The sequence below is a fragment of the Jaculus jaculus genome, chromosome 1, assembly GCF_020740685.1.
Source record: "Jaculus jaculus isolate mJacJac1 chromosome 1, mJacJac1.mat.Y.cur, whole genome shotgun sequence".
In the NCBI taxonomy this organism is placed as follows: domain Eukaryota; kingdom Metazoa; phylum Chordata; class Mammalia; order Rodentia; family Dipodidae; genus Jaculus; species Jaculus jaculus.
Window position 1 is genome coordinate 298066666 of NC_059102.1, and position 16250 is coordinate 298082915.

Consider the following 16250-nt stretch of genomic DNA (forward strand, 5'->3'; position numbering starts at 1 on the left):
CCCGGGTCCTTAGGTTTCGTAGGTAAACGCCTTAACCGCTGAGCCATCTCTCCAGCCCCCAATTTTTTTTTTTGAGGTAGGGTCTGGCTCAGGCTGACCTGGAATTCACTCTGTAGTCTCAGGGTGGCCTTGAGCTCATGGCGATCCTCCTACCTCTGCCTCCCGAGTGCTGGGATTAAAGGTGTGTGCCACCACACCCGGCTCCCCCAATTTTTTTTAAAAGGATGTTCTAGGTGTGTTAAAATGGGACAGTTACTCTTAAATCTATGCTCAGCTGCCCCACCCCAGGTGAAAAACAGAGGAGTCTGGAGTGTCTATTTCAAATTTCATTTATTTTGACATTCACTTGGTTGTGACTCCAAGTTATCAAAGATGCAAGACAAGAAATATGCAGCAGGAGTAGTGAAGTGAGGTGGAAAAAGATGGCAGAGAGGACGGAGCATTTCCCGACCCCTCTTCCTTTTCTTCCTGTCTGGAGTGTATAAATAGTGTCCCACATAATATAGCCTCCACAGTTAAAAAGAGTGGCATGAGCTTCCTCTTCCACAAGGTGGAGCCCTTGCAGCTATAGCTAGGCGAGCAGGCCATCTCCAGCCTGGGTTGGAGCTTGTGCCCTGAGCAATGTGGGCTGAGGTGAAGGGGGTGGCCACCTTCTCTCTTACATCCAGGACTCAGATTTTGACTTGTGGGTTAACAGCATCTAGGTTGAGAAAGCTATAGGAGACACTCAATGCCAAAGGGTGCTTTGTAGGTAACTGTTAATGGGGTTGTCCTGTTTTGGTGGTTGTTTTTCTTTTTTTCTCTCTTTTCTCCAAAGCCAAGAGGTATGATGATGGCATTGCTATTTTGGGTGATGAAGACTATGGCTGTGGAATTTCAGAAGAGCAAGGCACTGGGCAGAGTACCACCAGGCCCAGCAGCCTATCAAGGGGTCACAGGGTTACACATGCGGCCCAGGAAGGGCTGACGGAGGGACGTGCGTCATTAAAGCCATTGCACTGCTCTTCTGCGCTGGGAGACAGATCTCATTTCCCCTCGCGTGGCTTCCGGGTTCAAGAAGGATGTTTCCATTTGTGATTGCTCAAAAGGGAGTCAAACATGTTTGTTTTTCACCAACAATTAAAATGGTTTTGTCTTCTAATCCCACGGATTTCTCACTCAGCTCTAGCTCCCCCCTCCGCCCACGGCAGGATGAAGACAAGAGGAGATGACCTTGGTTGGCAGATCTTTTCAGGATGTCCAGGATTTGTGCAGTATTAAGAGGGATTTAAGAGAACATCTAGGAACCTCTGTTTCCCTGGAGGAAATCGAAGTCTCAGCACAGATAAGTGACTGGTCTTATGGCAAAAGAGTGACCGCAATGTGGCCAGAGCCTGCCTGCTGCTTCCTAACCCAGTATGTGTGACTTCCACTTTGAGATGGGAGGTGCCTGGACAGGATGTGTTCCCTTCCTTTTCCAGATCGCTCAGCTGCACCCTGACAGCCCATCTCCCTACCCCATCCTCTGTAGCATTTAGTGACTCAGGAGTGGTAGCATTTACTACCCACTTACAAGGGAGGACAACTACCTCTAACCTGCAGAGGTGACTGGAAAACTTGTTGGCATACTTACTCCAAAAACATAAGGCCACTGCTGGGTGATAAGTGGGAAGCGGGACTTGGACTCGGGGTAGAGTAAGACAGCAAAATGGCCCATTGCCATGAGACTGGGGGGTGGGATGACCAAGGGAGGGCAACGAGCATGAAATCTAATTACTACGACACAGCCACTCTCTAGGAGTCCTCGGACTGTCAGGAGTGAGGGCTGGTGCTCCTGACGGGACAAAGTGGCCCTGCTTCATGAAGTCAGATGGCAGAAGGTTCAAGCAGAGCTCAGCCACTAGGAGATTATGCAAGTGCATGTGTGCATATGTGGCAGGGTACTGCTAAACTCCCCAGAGACTCCCAAGTTCCTCCTTGCATTCACTTGCTGGTTGCCATGGGGATTGGCCACCTTAATCACCTTTTGTTCCTGCTGTTGGAGGATTAGATTTTTTAATTTTCTTTCTAGTTGTTACCCCTGAATCCTTCTAGTCTGCAGCAACCCCCCACCCCCACCCCAAGGTGGCAAAGCCCTCATAGTTGCTGGTGGTGACCAGTGTGGGTGTGCGCACACCCTCACAGGACTGCATCCATGTTCACTGTCCACGTGTCAGTATAACAGAACAGGGCCTGTCCTGTTATGTTTTAGTTTAGTTGAGATGTTTTAGGGAAGCTTCTAGAACTCCAGTGACAAAATTTGGGGAAAAAGCTTCTTCAACAGGAAGCATCTGGTTCGTAAAGGCAAAAAGAAAAGAAGGATTTGTGGGGAGACAAGGTTAACGGCAGCGTCTTGGTGCAGTCTCCAGAAATAGCCCTATGCTATGTCCTTTGAAGTCTGTTTGATGCGTTCCATGAAGAGATAACAGATGCAATTTGTCTGGCAATCAGTATGCCTACTGGAGCAGCCACAGTGACTGCACTGTCTATGATAACCAAAGTAAAAATCTAGAACGTAAGTTAGATCTATGTGTTTCAGCAAGCAAGGCCTGAGGGGGTCATGCCTCTCTCTCGCCTCAAATTCTGGAGTGTGTCTGATCGTTACTTTCTCTGCTCTTTGTTCCCATTTCTTCTGGCCATGTCTGCTTCATTTCCCAAGCACTCTGGAAGCTTCCTGAGCCCTTGCTTAGCTTTCCTTGAGCCTCCTTTGCACAGGCCAGGACGGGGTTGTGGTGGGGCTGGGCTGTCCAAAGGGAGTCCCAGCACAGCAAAGGGCAAAAGCTGCAAACCCAGCCTGTCAGGCTCCCATTCCTGGGCCACCAAGCAGACACAGGCCTTGGTCTGGTCCTTGATGCATCCAACAGCTCAAGTCCTGGGAAATCTTCTGCCGTGGAGCAAGAAAAGACAGAGAGATGAAAACAGTCCCTGTGGGGGCAGTAGGACAGTGCCCCCCATCGCCCCATTGTTCCTGCTGGGCGGCAGCGTTGGTGTGTGTGAGGGATGGGGTGAAACCGTTACACATCTGTACTAATAGCCCTTGGATTAGTGAAGGCCTCGCGCCCCGAGCCTGGCCAGGTCACCGGGTAACTCTGGGGTGCTGCCACTTTGAGGGATGGGGGTCCTCCCTCTTTGTAGTATGTGGGAGCAAAGGAGAGCCTCTCGCCTCCGTCCCCATTGGGCACCATGTCAGCTGTCCGTATGTAAAAAGGGGAGTGGTATGGGGAACAAGTGGTGCAGTGGCTGGCCACCACCCCACAAGGCTGGCTGCAGGGCTCGGTGGTGAGAGGTGCCAGGCTGCCTCTGCCGTCCAGGGCTTGGGAGCTGCAGGCGTTGCAGGAGGGGCCTCTCGGATGGATGGGAAGGTCATGCTCCTCTTCCTCCTCCTCTTCCTCTGCATCCTCTCCTGTGCTTTTCTTGCAGCAGTAATACTGGGGAGAGGACAAAGGAATACTTGAGATGGTCTCGCACCCTATTCCCAGCCTGTGTGCGCATGCGCATGTGCGGCATCGCTTCCTTCTGTCCAACCCCAACTCCCAGCCTCCTTGACTCATGTCGCCCATCTTCCTATGGCTTTGGGCTGTGTTGGTCCAAAGTGGGCCTCTGGTTTCTGTCCCCACGATGAGAAGTGGTTTGCCAGGGGCCTGGTGGCCTGAGGTCACAGGCCCCGGGGACTGACCTGGAGCCTGCAGTAGCACAGGACAGCGATGATGCACAGGAGAATCACGGTAGCTAGGATACCGCCAGTGATCACGACTGTTCCCGCTGTCATCCGCCCGGCGCCCCATCAAACTCTGCAAGAATGCATGTGGATGAGTGAGGAACAGCTGGGTAGTATTCTCTGAATAGCTGAAGGTGGAGGGATCTTGGGCTTCCTGAAAACAGAGGGACTAGCTGTGTGGCCGGGGCCTGCCCAAGCTGGGATGCAGTGGGGGTGGAGGGATGGGGGGCGGGGGTGTGTGGGGGGGTTGGCTGTCGGGTTGGGCAGAGCACCAACTCTGAGCCCTGTTCCTGTCAGTTCTTGTTCTCTTTCTCCTTTAGTCCTCTTCTCCCTCGACCCTCTTTTTGCCTTCTTTTTGACCTCTCTCCTTCCCACAGCACCAAGATCCAGAATTCCAGAAGAACTGCTGTGGACGGAGGGCTTTGCCTGTGTGAGCCACCCTGCTAAGCACGTGCTCCAAAATCCTCCCAGTAACTGTTCGGGGGCAACTATTACTCCCTGTCCCTACTCTACATGTGAGCAACAGACTCTCTGATGACTGGCTGGGGTGCTACCGGGCCTGGCTCCTCCCACAGGCTGGGCTCTCTATCAATGACCTCTTGAACCAAACATAAATGGCTTCTAGCCCTTGGCCCCGGCTAGAGGACACAGGACCCCAAACTGAAAGGTTTGACTTAGTTCTGCCTGGCTCAAATCGACACTCCTTTGCCCAGAGGAAGCATATGGGGGCAGGTGGCATCCTGGCTCCTGAAGGGCTGCGGCCAGGCTGGGGAGACTAGTCCTGATCTGCGGGGGAGAGGAGGGGAGCTAAGCAAACGGGACAGAGGCAAGCTCAAAATAAAAGGCTGTTTGGGTTTTGGGCAGATCAGCGGGTGAGGACTTCTGAGTCTCCTAGCCACATGAGGACCCCACAGGATAGAGGGGTCTTGATGTCTTGAGGATGGAAAGATGTCTTCCAGCACTTACATTCAGTAAAGGGAACAGTGACCTGAAAGACAGAAGGACAGAGATGCTGGGAGAAGTGTATCCCATAGCCCCCACTTCACTCTCATCTTGACATTGCGCTTGGATGTTTCACTGTCATCGCAAACTCAATGAAGACAGGTCACAAGCCATCACTTTGCTCTCCACACAAATGTTCCCCTCTGAACTCACCGTCTCTGTGGTGGTTTCTCCACAGCTGCTATGAAGGACAAACCGGGTTGTTGGAGGAGGGGGAGAAGCTAAATCATACATTGACACTCAGAAGGGATCACCACTGTGCTCCTCGAAGGTTCCATCTGCCCAGTGGCCTGTTGCTAATTCACTGAGAATACTGAGCTGATTTCTGCTACCCAGTGCATGTGTGGACCAGCAGTGCGGGCATCCCTGCAATGTGTGTTTTGGCAACATGGAATTTTGGGCCCATAAGCCTTGTGAGTGAGAGCCAATATTTATATTTTTATATTTTATATTTTTTATATTAGAGAGAGTGAGCAAGTGAGTGTGAGAGAGAGAATTGGCAGGCCAGGACCTCAGCCACTGAAATCAAACTCCAGACACTTGCGCCACCTAGTGGGCATGCGCGACCATCTGCTTGCCTCACCTTTGTGCCTCTGTTTTATGTGGGATCTGGAGAGTTGAACATGCGTTAGGCTTCACAGGCGAGCACCTTAACCACTAAACCATCTCTCCAGCCTGAGAGTCAACATTTTAATAAGGTCTTAGGTGACTCATTTGCACTTTAGTTTGATCAGGCCATAAGATGTACCTAGTCACTCAAACTTCAAATCCTCAGTTGTTTGCCCATTCTAGTCTTCTGCTCCCCCATGCTAATTGAAGTCTCCAGACACTGGTGCAGTGACTCCCTAACGAGCCTCTCTAGTCTTGTGTCTAGATGCCCTTCCTCCCATGGTGACTTGGCCTCCTATCACACCCCAGCGCCCATCTGTAGCTCCAGCACCTTTCTGGAAACACATTGCCTGCCAGATGCATTCATTTGGGCATGGCTTCAAAGCCTCTGCCCTCCCCAACTTCCCCTGCATTTTATCTCTCCCTCTCATTGTCCCTCAGGCCAAGTCTCTGCTCCATGGGGCAGTCCTGACCCTTAGGAAGCACAGAGCTTAGCGATGGAAAGACACTCAGTACGCTCCATAATATGGTGTAAGATCTGCTGCAATCAGAGCACGAACCAGGAGCATGAAACGTGGAGGTGGAGCAGCCAACCACTGGAGCACATGCTCTGCAGAAGGGCCGAGCTGAATCCCACAGGCTGAAGCCAGGTGGGGTGGGAAGAATGATGGATCCAGGAGTTGACTAACAAGGGGGCTGGAGGAGTAGGACTCCAGGAACTGTAAAGAATATGGAAAGGCTGGGACAGGCTGAGAGTAGGCATGAAGCAGAGTGTGTAGGCCAGACAAGGAAATGGGATTTGACTTGTTTGTAAGGGATGCGTATGTGTGTATTTGGCGGTGGTAGGGGGCGGGGGAGGCGGGAAACGCAAGGGGCTTTCAGCAATACATTCTCCCTCTTTCTCTACCTCTTCAAATCCTTCAAGGCCCCAAGAAGCCTTCCTCGGATGTCCTATCCCTGAGGCTTCGCGCTAATTCTGGACTCTACTACAAATCCTGTCTTGGTGGATGCGAATCAACTGTTTATATAGGAATATGTAAATTATAAGCCCTTTGTGAGAAGAACTTGTCCTATACTGTTTTCTGTCCCTCGCCCCCAGTAGCATTATACATCAAGCCCTGGCACGCAGCAGGAATTTACCACACTTAGTTGGGTCATCATTTCATTATTAGCCTTGTGGCAGTAATGGCTAGTATTGACCACTAGGGGGCAGAAAGTCGTATCTTAACTCAAAAGCATTTGCAAATTGAGCATCTCTGTTTAAGATGGATTTGGCTTTGCCCAGATGCAAGGTGGGCCATGATTCAGGGGTTTCACGGAGCATCTTGTTGGGGAAAAGATGAATCTCATGCTGGACAGGGCTTGTGTGATGTCACCGCATTCTACCCTGCTTCCATGCATAATTCCATTGAAGGCTGTTTGCAAGGCAGAGGCCTAATGGAGTGACTCCAGCTGGGAACACAGCTGTGACCTTTCCCACTGAAAGTCTTGGCCTACTTTTTTTTTTTTTTCGAAGTAGGGTCTCACTCTAGCCCAGGCTCACCTGGAATTCACTCTGTATTCTCAGGGTGGCCTCGAACTCACAGTGATCCTCCTACCTCTGCCTCCCGAGTGCTGGGATTAAAGGCGTGCACCACCACCCCTGGCGTTCGGCCTACTATTTTTTTTTTAATTTTTATTAACATTTTCCATGATTATAAAAAAATATCCCATGGTAATTCCCACCCTCCCCACCTTCACACTTTCCCCTTTGAAATTCCATTCTCCATCATATTACCTCCCCATTACAATCATTGTACTTACATATATACAATATCAACCTATTAAGTATCCTCCTCCCTTCCTTTCTCTTCCCTTTATGTCTCCTTTCCGGCCTACTATTTTTGAGATAGGACCTCACTCTGTATCCCAGGATAGCCTGGGACTTTCTATACAGCTCAGCTGGCTTTGAACTTATGATAGTCCCCTTGTTTCAGCCTTCCAAGTGTGGGATTACAGGCATGAAGCCACTGCACTCAGCTCTTAAAGTTTTAGCCTATTCTCCTAGAATGTGCCTCGCTTGTTTTAGAAGACAAGGAACTATGGGGAAGACATGGAAAAACAGTGACAACCCTGCCCCTTGGTGCTGGCCGCCCCTCTTTCAGCTCAGTATCACAGCAGCAGTGACCTAAAATGGGTGTGTGTGGGGGTGACAGTGCAGGCAGAGACAGGTGTCAGATGGCTCAGGTTAGAGCTCAACTGTGACCTTAACAGCCTGCATATCGTGGAGTCTCACCCTTCTCAGTTCTTGGAAAACTGATGCTAATAAAAAAAACTGCAGATGGCTGTGAGGAAAGAGTGAAATGCATGTTAGCACCTATTATGCACTTGAGGCAGGGTCTCACTGTAACCCAGGCTTCCCTGGAATTCCCTATGTAGCCCAGGCTGCCCCCAGACTGGCAATGATTCTCCTATTTCAGCCTCCTAAATGCTGGGATTATAGGTGTAATTGCTATGCTTGGCTCATGTACATTTTAAAGGACTCAACACAGTTATTTGTGGGGGAGAGGCCTGGCTGCTTCAGTGTGGCCTTAAAATCAGAAGCTGTGGGAACTGGGGAAATGGTTCAGAGGTTAAAGGCACTTGCCTACAAAGCCTGTTGGCCCTGAGTTCAATTCCCCAGCCACCCACATAAAGTCCTACAAGCATTTATTTGCAGCAGCAAGAGATCCTGGCATGCCCCCCCCCACAAATAAATAAATACAATTTAAAAAAAAAAATCACAAGCCATGAAGGTACATATAAAGTTTGTGAAATGGGTCTGGAGAGGTGGCTAAGTGTTTAAGGGAACTTGCTTGCAAGGTCTTATGGCTCTGGGTTCAATTGCCCAGTACTCACATAAAGCCAGAGACAGAGTGGTATATGCACCTGGAGCTCAGTAGTAGTGACACTCTGCCTCGAACTCATGGTGATCCTCCTACCTCTGCCTCCCAAGTGCTGGGATTAAAGGTGTGCGCCACCACGCCCAGCTTGTTTATTGTATATGTATATACAGGTTAGAAGCAAGTAGCAGTTGCCCCCACACTGAAGGGGGAAGAGTACACAAGGGCATGAGTGCAGGGATGGGGATTATTTGGGATCATCTTAAAGTCTTCCCAGCACCTCTCTACTTTCCAATAAATAATAAATAAAATGTTTTTTTTTTTAAAATAAAAAAGCTTGTGAAATGGGAGACTAGAGATATTGCTCAGCAGTTAAGGCACTTGCCTGCAAAGCTTAATGACGTGGGTTCAATTCCCCAGTACCCACGTAAAGCCAGATGCACAAGGTGGTGCATGCATCTGGAGTTTGTTTGCAGTGGCTAGAGGTCCTAGCACACCCATTTTCTCTCCCTCTTTCTCTGCTTGCAAATAAATAAAAGAAAAAAATATTTTTAAAAAAATTTTTTATTTATTTATTTGAGAGCGACAGACACAGAGAGAAAGACAGATAGAGGAAGAGAGAGAGAATGGGCGCGCCAGGGCTTCCAGCCTCTGCAAACGAACTCCAGACGCGTGTGCCCCCTTGTGCATCTGTCTAACGTGGGACCTGGGGAACTGAGCCTCGAACCGGGGTCCTTAGGCTTCACAGGCAAGCGCTTAACCACTAAGCCATCTCTCCAGCCCAAAAATATTTTTTTAAAAGCCTGTGAAAAGAACAAATCCAGTCCATTTTCCTTGGAAAAGGAGACTAATAGTGCAACTTGGAATTTATTTATTTTTTGGTTTTTCGAGGTAGGGTCTCGCTCTAGCCCGGGCTGACCTGGAATTCACTATGGAGTCTCAGGGTGGCCTCCAACTCACAGTGATTCTCCTACCTCTGCCTCCCGAGTGCTGGGATTAAATGTGTGCGCCACCACGGCTGGTTTCAGTTTGGTATTTAAATTCCTGTACTCAGCTCCTTATTTCAGGTGGACTCATTTTCTTTTTGCAATTGGATGTAAATGATGACAACAGCACTCTACGCTTGAACAGTATGTCATAGTTTCCTTTGTGTCTCCATTTGTATTCCTTCTGGTGCTGGGAAGACTTTAAGATGATCCCAAATAATCCCCATCCCTGCACTCATGCCCTTGTGTACTCTTCCCCCTTCAGTGTGGGGGCAACTGCTACTTGCTTCTAACCTGTATATATACATGTATATATATATATATATATATATATATATATATATATATATATATATATATATGGTAAACAAGCTGGGTGTGGTGGCACATGCCTTTAATCCAAGCACTTGGGAGGCAGAGGTAGGAGGATCACCGTGAGTTCGAGGCCACCCTGAGACTCCATAGTGAATTACAGGTCAGCCTGGACCACAGTTGAGACCCTACCTCAAAAAAAACAACCCCCAAACCAAAAACAAACAAACAAACAAAAAGTAATGGGGCATCAGTTTTTGTTGGCTTTGAAGCATTAAGCTGTCATGTTTGGAGGCCCATGTGGTCAGAATTGAAGATGGCCTTTGGCCAGTAGCAAGCTAAGAACTGAGGCCCTTTGTCTAAGGACCCAGAAGGAACAGAACCATCACTTGAGTGAGACTAGAAGAAAACCTATTTCCCACTCATCCAGATGGACGACTACCCAGACACGCTGGAGCCAGAGCTGGCTCCTTTCACCAAAAACCACAAGCTCAGCCAAAACCTTGAATACTCTTGACAGATCCGGCTCTCCAAGCTATGACTCCTGACCCACAGAAACCACGAGATAATCAATGCTATGTCTGTTGCATACCAAAAACGTAACTCATATGAAGTCCTGGACCTTATAAAAATCTGACGACACAGGATGGGTAGGCTAGATTGTTGAGTGACCTCTCTGAAGTCACAAGGCAGCAAGCATTTGAGCCAGGACTGCACGGCCAGCTCTGTGGCTTTCCATCATACCCACCCCTTCTTGAGTAGCTGCCTGAGAATAAGAAGGAAGTTCTTGTGTTCCCACCCAGGCCCTGACAGATCTGGGGCAGAATGACTCAGTGGTGGTCAACATAGGGGCTGGAAATGGTCAGAGAGGACAAACTTCTTATCCACTAAAGAATTCTTTTCTTTTTTTATTTTATTTTTTTTATTTTAGGAGGTAGGGAGGGTCTCACCCTAGCCCAGGCTGACCTGAAATTCACTATGTAGCCTCAGGGTGGCCTCGAACTCACTTCGATCCTTTTACTGCTGCCTCTTGAGTGCTGGGATTAAAGGCATGTGCCACCACACCTGGCCCATGAAAGAATTCTGAGGACTGGAGAGATGGCTTAGCGGTTAAGGAACTTGCCTGCCAAGCTTAAGGACCCATGTTCGACTCTAAATCCTACGTAAGCCAGACACACAAAGGTGAAGCAAGCATAAGGTCTCACATGCCCACTAGGTGGTGCAAGCATCTGGTTTGATTACAGTGGCTGAGGCCCTAGCATATCAATTCTGTCTCTCTCATTTTCTCTAAAAATAAATAAATTAAAAAAAAAATTCTGAGGGCCTGTAACCATGACTTAGTAATGTTCCTTCTTCACCCAACTTCCTCCCTACCTGGGCCCTAGACATCTTCCCTCTTTGGAGAGAGGATTAATCTGTGCCTTACACTTAACTTACCAGAAACAGCTGGAGCAGTGGGGGCTCAGTCGATCACGGTCAAGCGGGCTGCCCTTGAGCAGATAGTAGCTGGGGCTGTGTCATGGCCAAGGTCATCAGTTCCTGCCAGGGAAGACGGGAAGGTCAGTGGGAGCAGGCCGTGAAGGCTGAGTGGTCAGGTAAGTTGGAACCAGAGCAGGCACCAGATTGTGATGTCAGGACTTTGCTTTTCGGCCTCTGCAGTTACCTTGACTCTGAGGCTCCTAGCCTAAGAACCTGGGGACAGATTTGGAAGGTCAAATGTACTCTTACCCTCATGTCCTTCCCATAGTGCCGTTGCCTGGAATCCTTTGATCCAGTGCAGCAGGTAAGAACACCTGAGATGTGAGACTCAGTGCGGGAACAGGAGCCCAGCTCAGATGTTCCAAGGGGCATTTGTAATAGGAAAGGAACCCAGTCAGTGACTATACCCACGGAACCACCTTTCAAAGGGACAGAGTTGAGCCCCTTTAGGTCCTCCATCTGAGTCAGAAGTGGATGTTAAGGGGCAGACATGAGCAGGTCTTGGGAGCAGAGTTGACTAGAAATTGAGAAGGCAGCCGGTTGGTCATCTATGGAGTGGCTGTGTCTACACAGTCACCTTCTTCCCCCACCTGGACGGTTCTGGCTCCCTAAGCTCTAGGAAACCAGGCTTTCTTTTCTAAATGAGGCTCTCAATCTCTGTAAGGGAAGGCACAGCTGGGCTCCTATTTGGTTTTGAGTGACAATTCCAAGAGGCTCCAGAAGTCAGAAGAATATACAGTTTGGGACAAATTCCTCATCCCGGCCACCTGCTGGTTGTACGGTGGGAATGGGATAGCACCCCTTTCTGGACCCGCGCCCTCCCTCCACCTTACGCGAGTATGAGTAACTGGGTGGAGAAGTGGTCGGGATGGTTTGCTTGGCTAAAGCTGTGCTCAGCTGTGAATGCCTCTCCCACACCGGAGGGAGCGAGGCCGGGCGAGCTCACTGTCCTGTCTAGCAGTGCCATGAGTGAGAAGACCTCAGCAGAAGAAGCTGGGGGTGGCCCCTGGAGGCCCAGAAACACAGCAAAGGGTTGCCAGGGACCCCTGTCATAGAGAAGGTGTGCTCACCTGGGGCCCAGTAGGGAACCTCAGAGCAATCCTCAAATTCCCAAAGGCAAGATTCAGTTTTAAGCTTGTCCCGGCTGTCTAGCCAATAAGAACCCACAATTTTTATCGTGGCAGGTAGTGACCTTGGGGACAGGTAGGGAGGAAAAGAGCAGAGGAGGCAGACAGCAGAGGGGCCTCCCGGCCACTTTTGTCTGAAGCAGATACAAGTTAGAGGAATGTGTGACACCATCATACCAGAAGTGTGTTGACTATTACTCATGACTGGCATTCTGGTTTCTGGATTGAAAGTGTAACTGTAAGCCGGGTGTGGTGGCACATACCTTTAATCTCAGCTCTTGGGAGGCAGAGGTAGGAGGATTGCCACGAGTTTGAGGCCACCCTGAGACTTCATAGTGAATTCCAGGTTAGTCTGGGCTAGAGAGAGACCCTACCTCAAAACAACCAAAAAAGAAAGTATAACCATAAGAATAATTATTAGCTGGGCCAAGTTAAAAAGTAGTAGGACTGCCCCCCCCCCCGCAAATTTTTTTTTAAGGGTCAGGTTGATTTCTCCACTTAATAAACTTTAAAATAGAAGAGTACTAAAACGCTTGCCTGTGCATGGCAAGGGAGATGGCTCAGCAGCTAAGAATGCTTGCTGTGCAAGCAAGAAGGCCCGAGAGGAAAAGGGACGGCCCGAGTTCACTTCCCAGGCACCCACATAAGCACTGGTGTGGCCGTGCAGGTCTGTGACATTAGTCCTGCCAGGCGCTGACAGCAGAGTATCAATGGGGCTCAGTGACCAAAAACCAGCACCTCTGGGTTAAATGAAAGACTCTTGTCTCAAGAAGAGACAAGACTGGATTGAAGGGATGGTGCCAAGGTTAAAGGCAGTTGCTTGAAAAGCCTGTGGCCTGGGTTTGTTTCCCCAGTGTCCATGTAAAGCCAGATGCACAAGGTGACACATACATCTGGAGCTCATTTACTGTGGCAGGAGGCCCTGGTGCACCCATATTCTCTCTGGCCTTATCTCTTTCTCTCTCTCTGTCTCAAATAAATATATAAAATATTTTTAAAAATGGGTGAGAAGCTGGGTGTGGTGGCGCACACCTTTAATCCCAGCACTCGGGAGGCAGAGTAGGAGGATCGCCGTGAGTTTGAGGCCACCCTGAGATTACATAGTGAATTCCAGGTCAGCCTGGGTCAGAGTGAGACCCTTCCTCAAAAAACAAAACAAAACAAAACAAAATGGGTGGAGGGCGCCTAAAGTTCTCCTCTGGCTTCCACACAAGTGTTTATAGGGCATGGGCATCTGTATACATGTGCATACAGTAAACATACATCACATTACATATAACACATACTACACACACACACACACACACACACACACACACACACACACACTGAAAATTTGATCAAAACCAATGCAACATGCTTATTTAACATTATCAGCTAGTTACTTTTGGAAAAATGACCCATGAAAATGTAAGGACTCTCGATTTAGCCAGATGAAGAAACCACATTCAGAGAAGATAAGCAACTTGCTTAACTACACAAGGAATGACAGACATGGAGCTGGATAGGCACTTGGAGTGGAGCCTCTGGACACTCCAGGGTTGATGTCTCTCCTTCCAGAAGGTCTCCACTTACTTCACCAAGAGCTAAGGTGTCCCCTGAAGTAGGGGTTCTCACAATGCCTCCATGGTAACAATTAACAAAGCCGCATGTTAAGAAACCGAGTCCCCAGACCGACTGGAGCAGCATCTACCATGCTGGGGCTGTGGGATTAGCAGCTTTGCATCTTACCATCCGGCCCTTTTGGGAAAAGGAACAAGAATGAAGGTCTTTGGGAGGTTTTCAGTCTGGAGGCAATGGGTGGCAGGGTGTATGTAAGGTTGACCTTGCAGAGTCTGCAGCATCATCTAGCCCGTGTCAAGACTGGCTCTGGGTTCTGTGTCGTTGGGACAAATGGGCCAGAAGTTAGGAGGAGGAAGTCTAAGAAGAGCCAAAACTCACCAGGCTGGGGAGGGGCACGGAGCCAACTAAGAAGTCAGGCCAGAGGAGCTGAGAGGGCGTTCTTCTAGCAGAGGCTGGGGAAGGGCACGCAAAGCTACCCCGTGAGAGTGCCTTCCACTCCCTATCAGGACAGGGTGCCTGCTCTCTCTGAAGGGCCCTCTACGCCCAGTGACTTCAAAGCTGTGGAATCAGAGTCACCTCAGCTCTCTTCCTGGATGAACACTGGGAGGAACACAGGCCGCAGCTGGCACCAGGACATGTAATTAATGATCGGTGCCCCCTGCTCCTTGCTTTGCCCCCTTAGGAACACAAGTTAATTGAGGCCTAAGCATCCACTGATCTCTATTTATTTGGAAGCAGTTAAACCTTCTCCAATCATTTATTAACTCATGAACTTGACATAGCAGGTTAGCAGGTCTAAAAAATAAGGTATAAAAGAAGGGTGTGGGGGGAGGGTCAATCAAAATTCAAGATATTCTGAATAAAACATATGAAAATCTACTTTCTTGAATAATGGCACATCCAGAAGCTATAGATTGTTACTAGAAAATTTTCAGAGATGGGATACCTTCCAGTGAGTTGCTGGCCAGGGAGGTCCCTGTTGCCTCCAAAACATTATAGGCTATTACCAAGGCCCTTGGTTTCCCATGAGAAAGAGATGGTAAGACCCTACTGCTGCAGACTTCACATGTGTGAGAGGTAGAATCACTGAGAAATCAAGCTGGTGCTGAGCAGAAAGCCTTCTCTCTGTAGCCCAGCCAACTGAAAGCTGGAAAAAGCTGCACTGTATGCAGCCCTATGGGAGACAGAAGTCATCAGTGGCAAAAACAGTGGACACTGGAAACCTCAAGTTTGGCCAAACAGGCCAAATGACTGAACAAATGCACTAGTGGCATGTCTGCTCTGGGGGAAACCAACTGCTCTCTAACTGGACTGAGGGCCCACCCTATGGGAGGGAATATGTGCCTGGTACTGAAAACGTAATCAAAAGCCTATGGCATGGGAGGTCATGAGCCTTAGGGGTATAAAGCCTGTTATTGTCTGGATAAATGCATATATTACTCTCACCAAATTGCCCTGACTGTACTATAGTTAATGTTCATATTCATATATTAATGCTAATCTCACTTCTGGTTAGAGAAGCTTCTTTTTTCAGATGGCGATGACCACTGGGATGACCCAAAAGGGAACATAGTGCTGAGAAGAAGGGATGGAGGAGTATCCAGCACAAAAACAACTCACACCCTCCAAGGCTCAGGGTCCATTGCAGAAGAGGTGGGAGAAAGAATGTAAGAGCCAAAGGAAGAGTACACTCTTTACATACAACTGTCTGGACAGAAATTGGCCTCGATATCTAAGACCTCGCAGTGCCTAGCAATACCCACACAAGACCCTCATAATAGGAGAAAAGATGATGACATCAAATTAAAAGGGAGACTAATGGAGAGAGGGAGGGGATATGATGGAGAGCAAAGTTGTGAAGGGGAAAGTCGGGGAGGGGAGGGAAATACCATGGTTTGTTGTCTGTACATATAGAAGTTGTAATAAAATATATATATATATTGTCGGGCGTAGTGGAACATGCCTTTAATCCCAGCACTTGGGAGGCAGAGGTAGGAGGATCGCTGTGAGTTCGAGGCCACCCTGAGCCTACATAGTTAATTCCAGGTCAGCCTGGGCCAGTGTGAGACCCTACCTTGAAAAACAAAAACAAAAAAATTATATCTGCCTATCTATCTATCTACCTATCTATCTATATATAGATATGAAGAGAAACTGCTTCCTCCTTGTGATCTGTCTCCCCAGGTTGCAACCCTCAGGGAAGGCTGCCAGGGGTTTGAAGGTAAAGGGGCCTGTCACTTAGATGGCATGGATGCCCTTCCTTGAGCCCTGACTCTCCGATGAGGGTCTGAAAAGTCCCTCTGCCCAAGATAAGTAACTATCGCTGCACAGAGAGCTGTGCTGTCTCAAAGAAAGGCTCTCTAAGAGACACAAGGAACCCTTGCAAATCATCCAGAAGAAAACAAGGACATGTATGTGAGAAGGGTCCCGCGTTGCTGCTATTGCAAGGGGCTTGGTATACCCCAAGACCATTAAGGTTCCTGTGCTTGTGAGACTTAGGCTACCTTAGCATCAGGCAAGATGGCCAAGGGATTGCTGTTTCCAACACCCCCTAGCCTGAAGCAACATAGTGTGA

At 48.9% G+C, this 16250-nt stretch overlaps 1 protein-coding gene across 3 annotated transcripts in view; it reads right to left on the reverse strand.

The window, feature by feature from the left end:
* Positions 1–313: 313 nt before the first annotated feature.
* Fam163a (family with sequence similarity 163 member A) overlaps positions 314–16250 on the reverse strand; it is a 98958-nt gene continuing 83021 nt past the window's right edge. For 2 of the 3 annotated variants that reach the window (XM_045145408.1, XM_045145415.1), the window contains exons 2-5: positions 10944–11045; positions 4703–4724; positions 3695–3809; positions 314–3446 (exon numbers count right to left, since the gene is read on the reverse strand). In XM_045145408.1, coding sequence (XP_045001343.1) covers positions 3033–3446; positions 3695–3787 — 507 coding nt within the window. In that variant the 5' untranslated portion in view covers positions 3788–3809; positions 4703–4724; positions 10944–11045 and the 3' untranslated portion in view covers positions 314–3032. The remainder of the gene's footprint in view (positions 3447–3694; positions 3810–4702; positions 4725–10943; positions 11046–16250) is intronic. The other variant, XM_045145422.1, reaches the window with a different exon arrangement.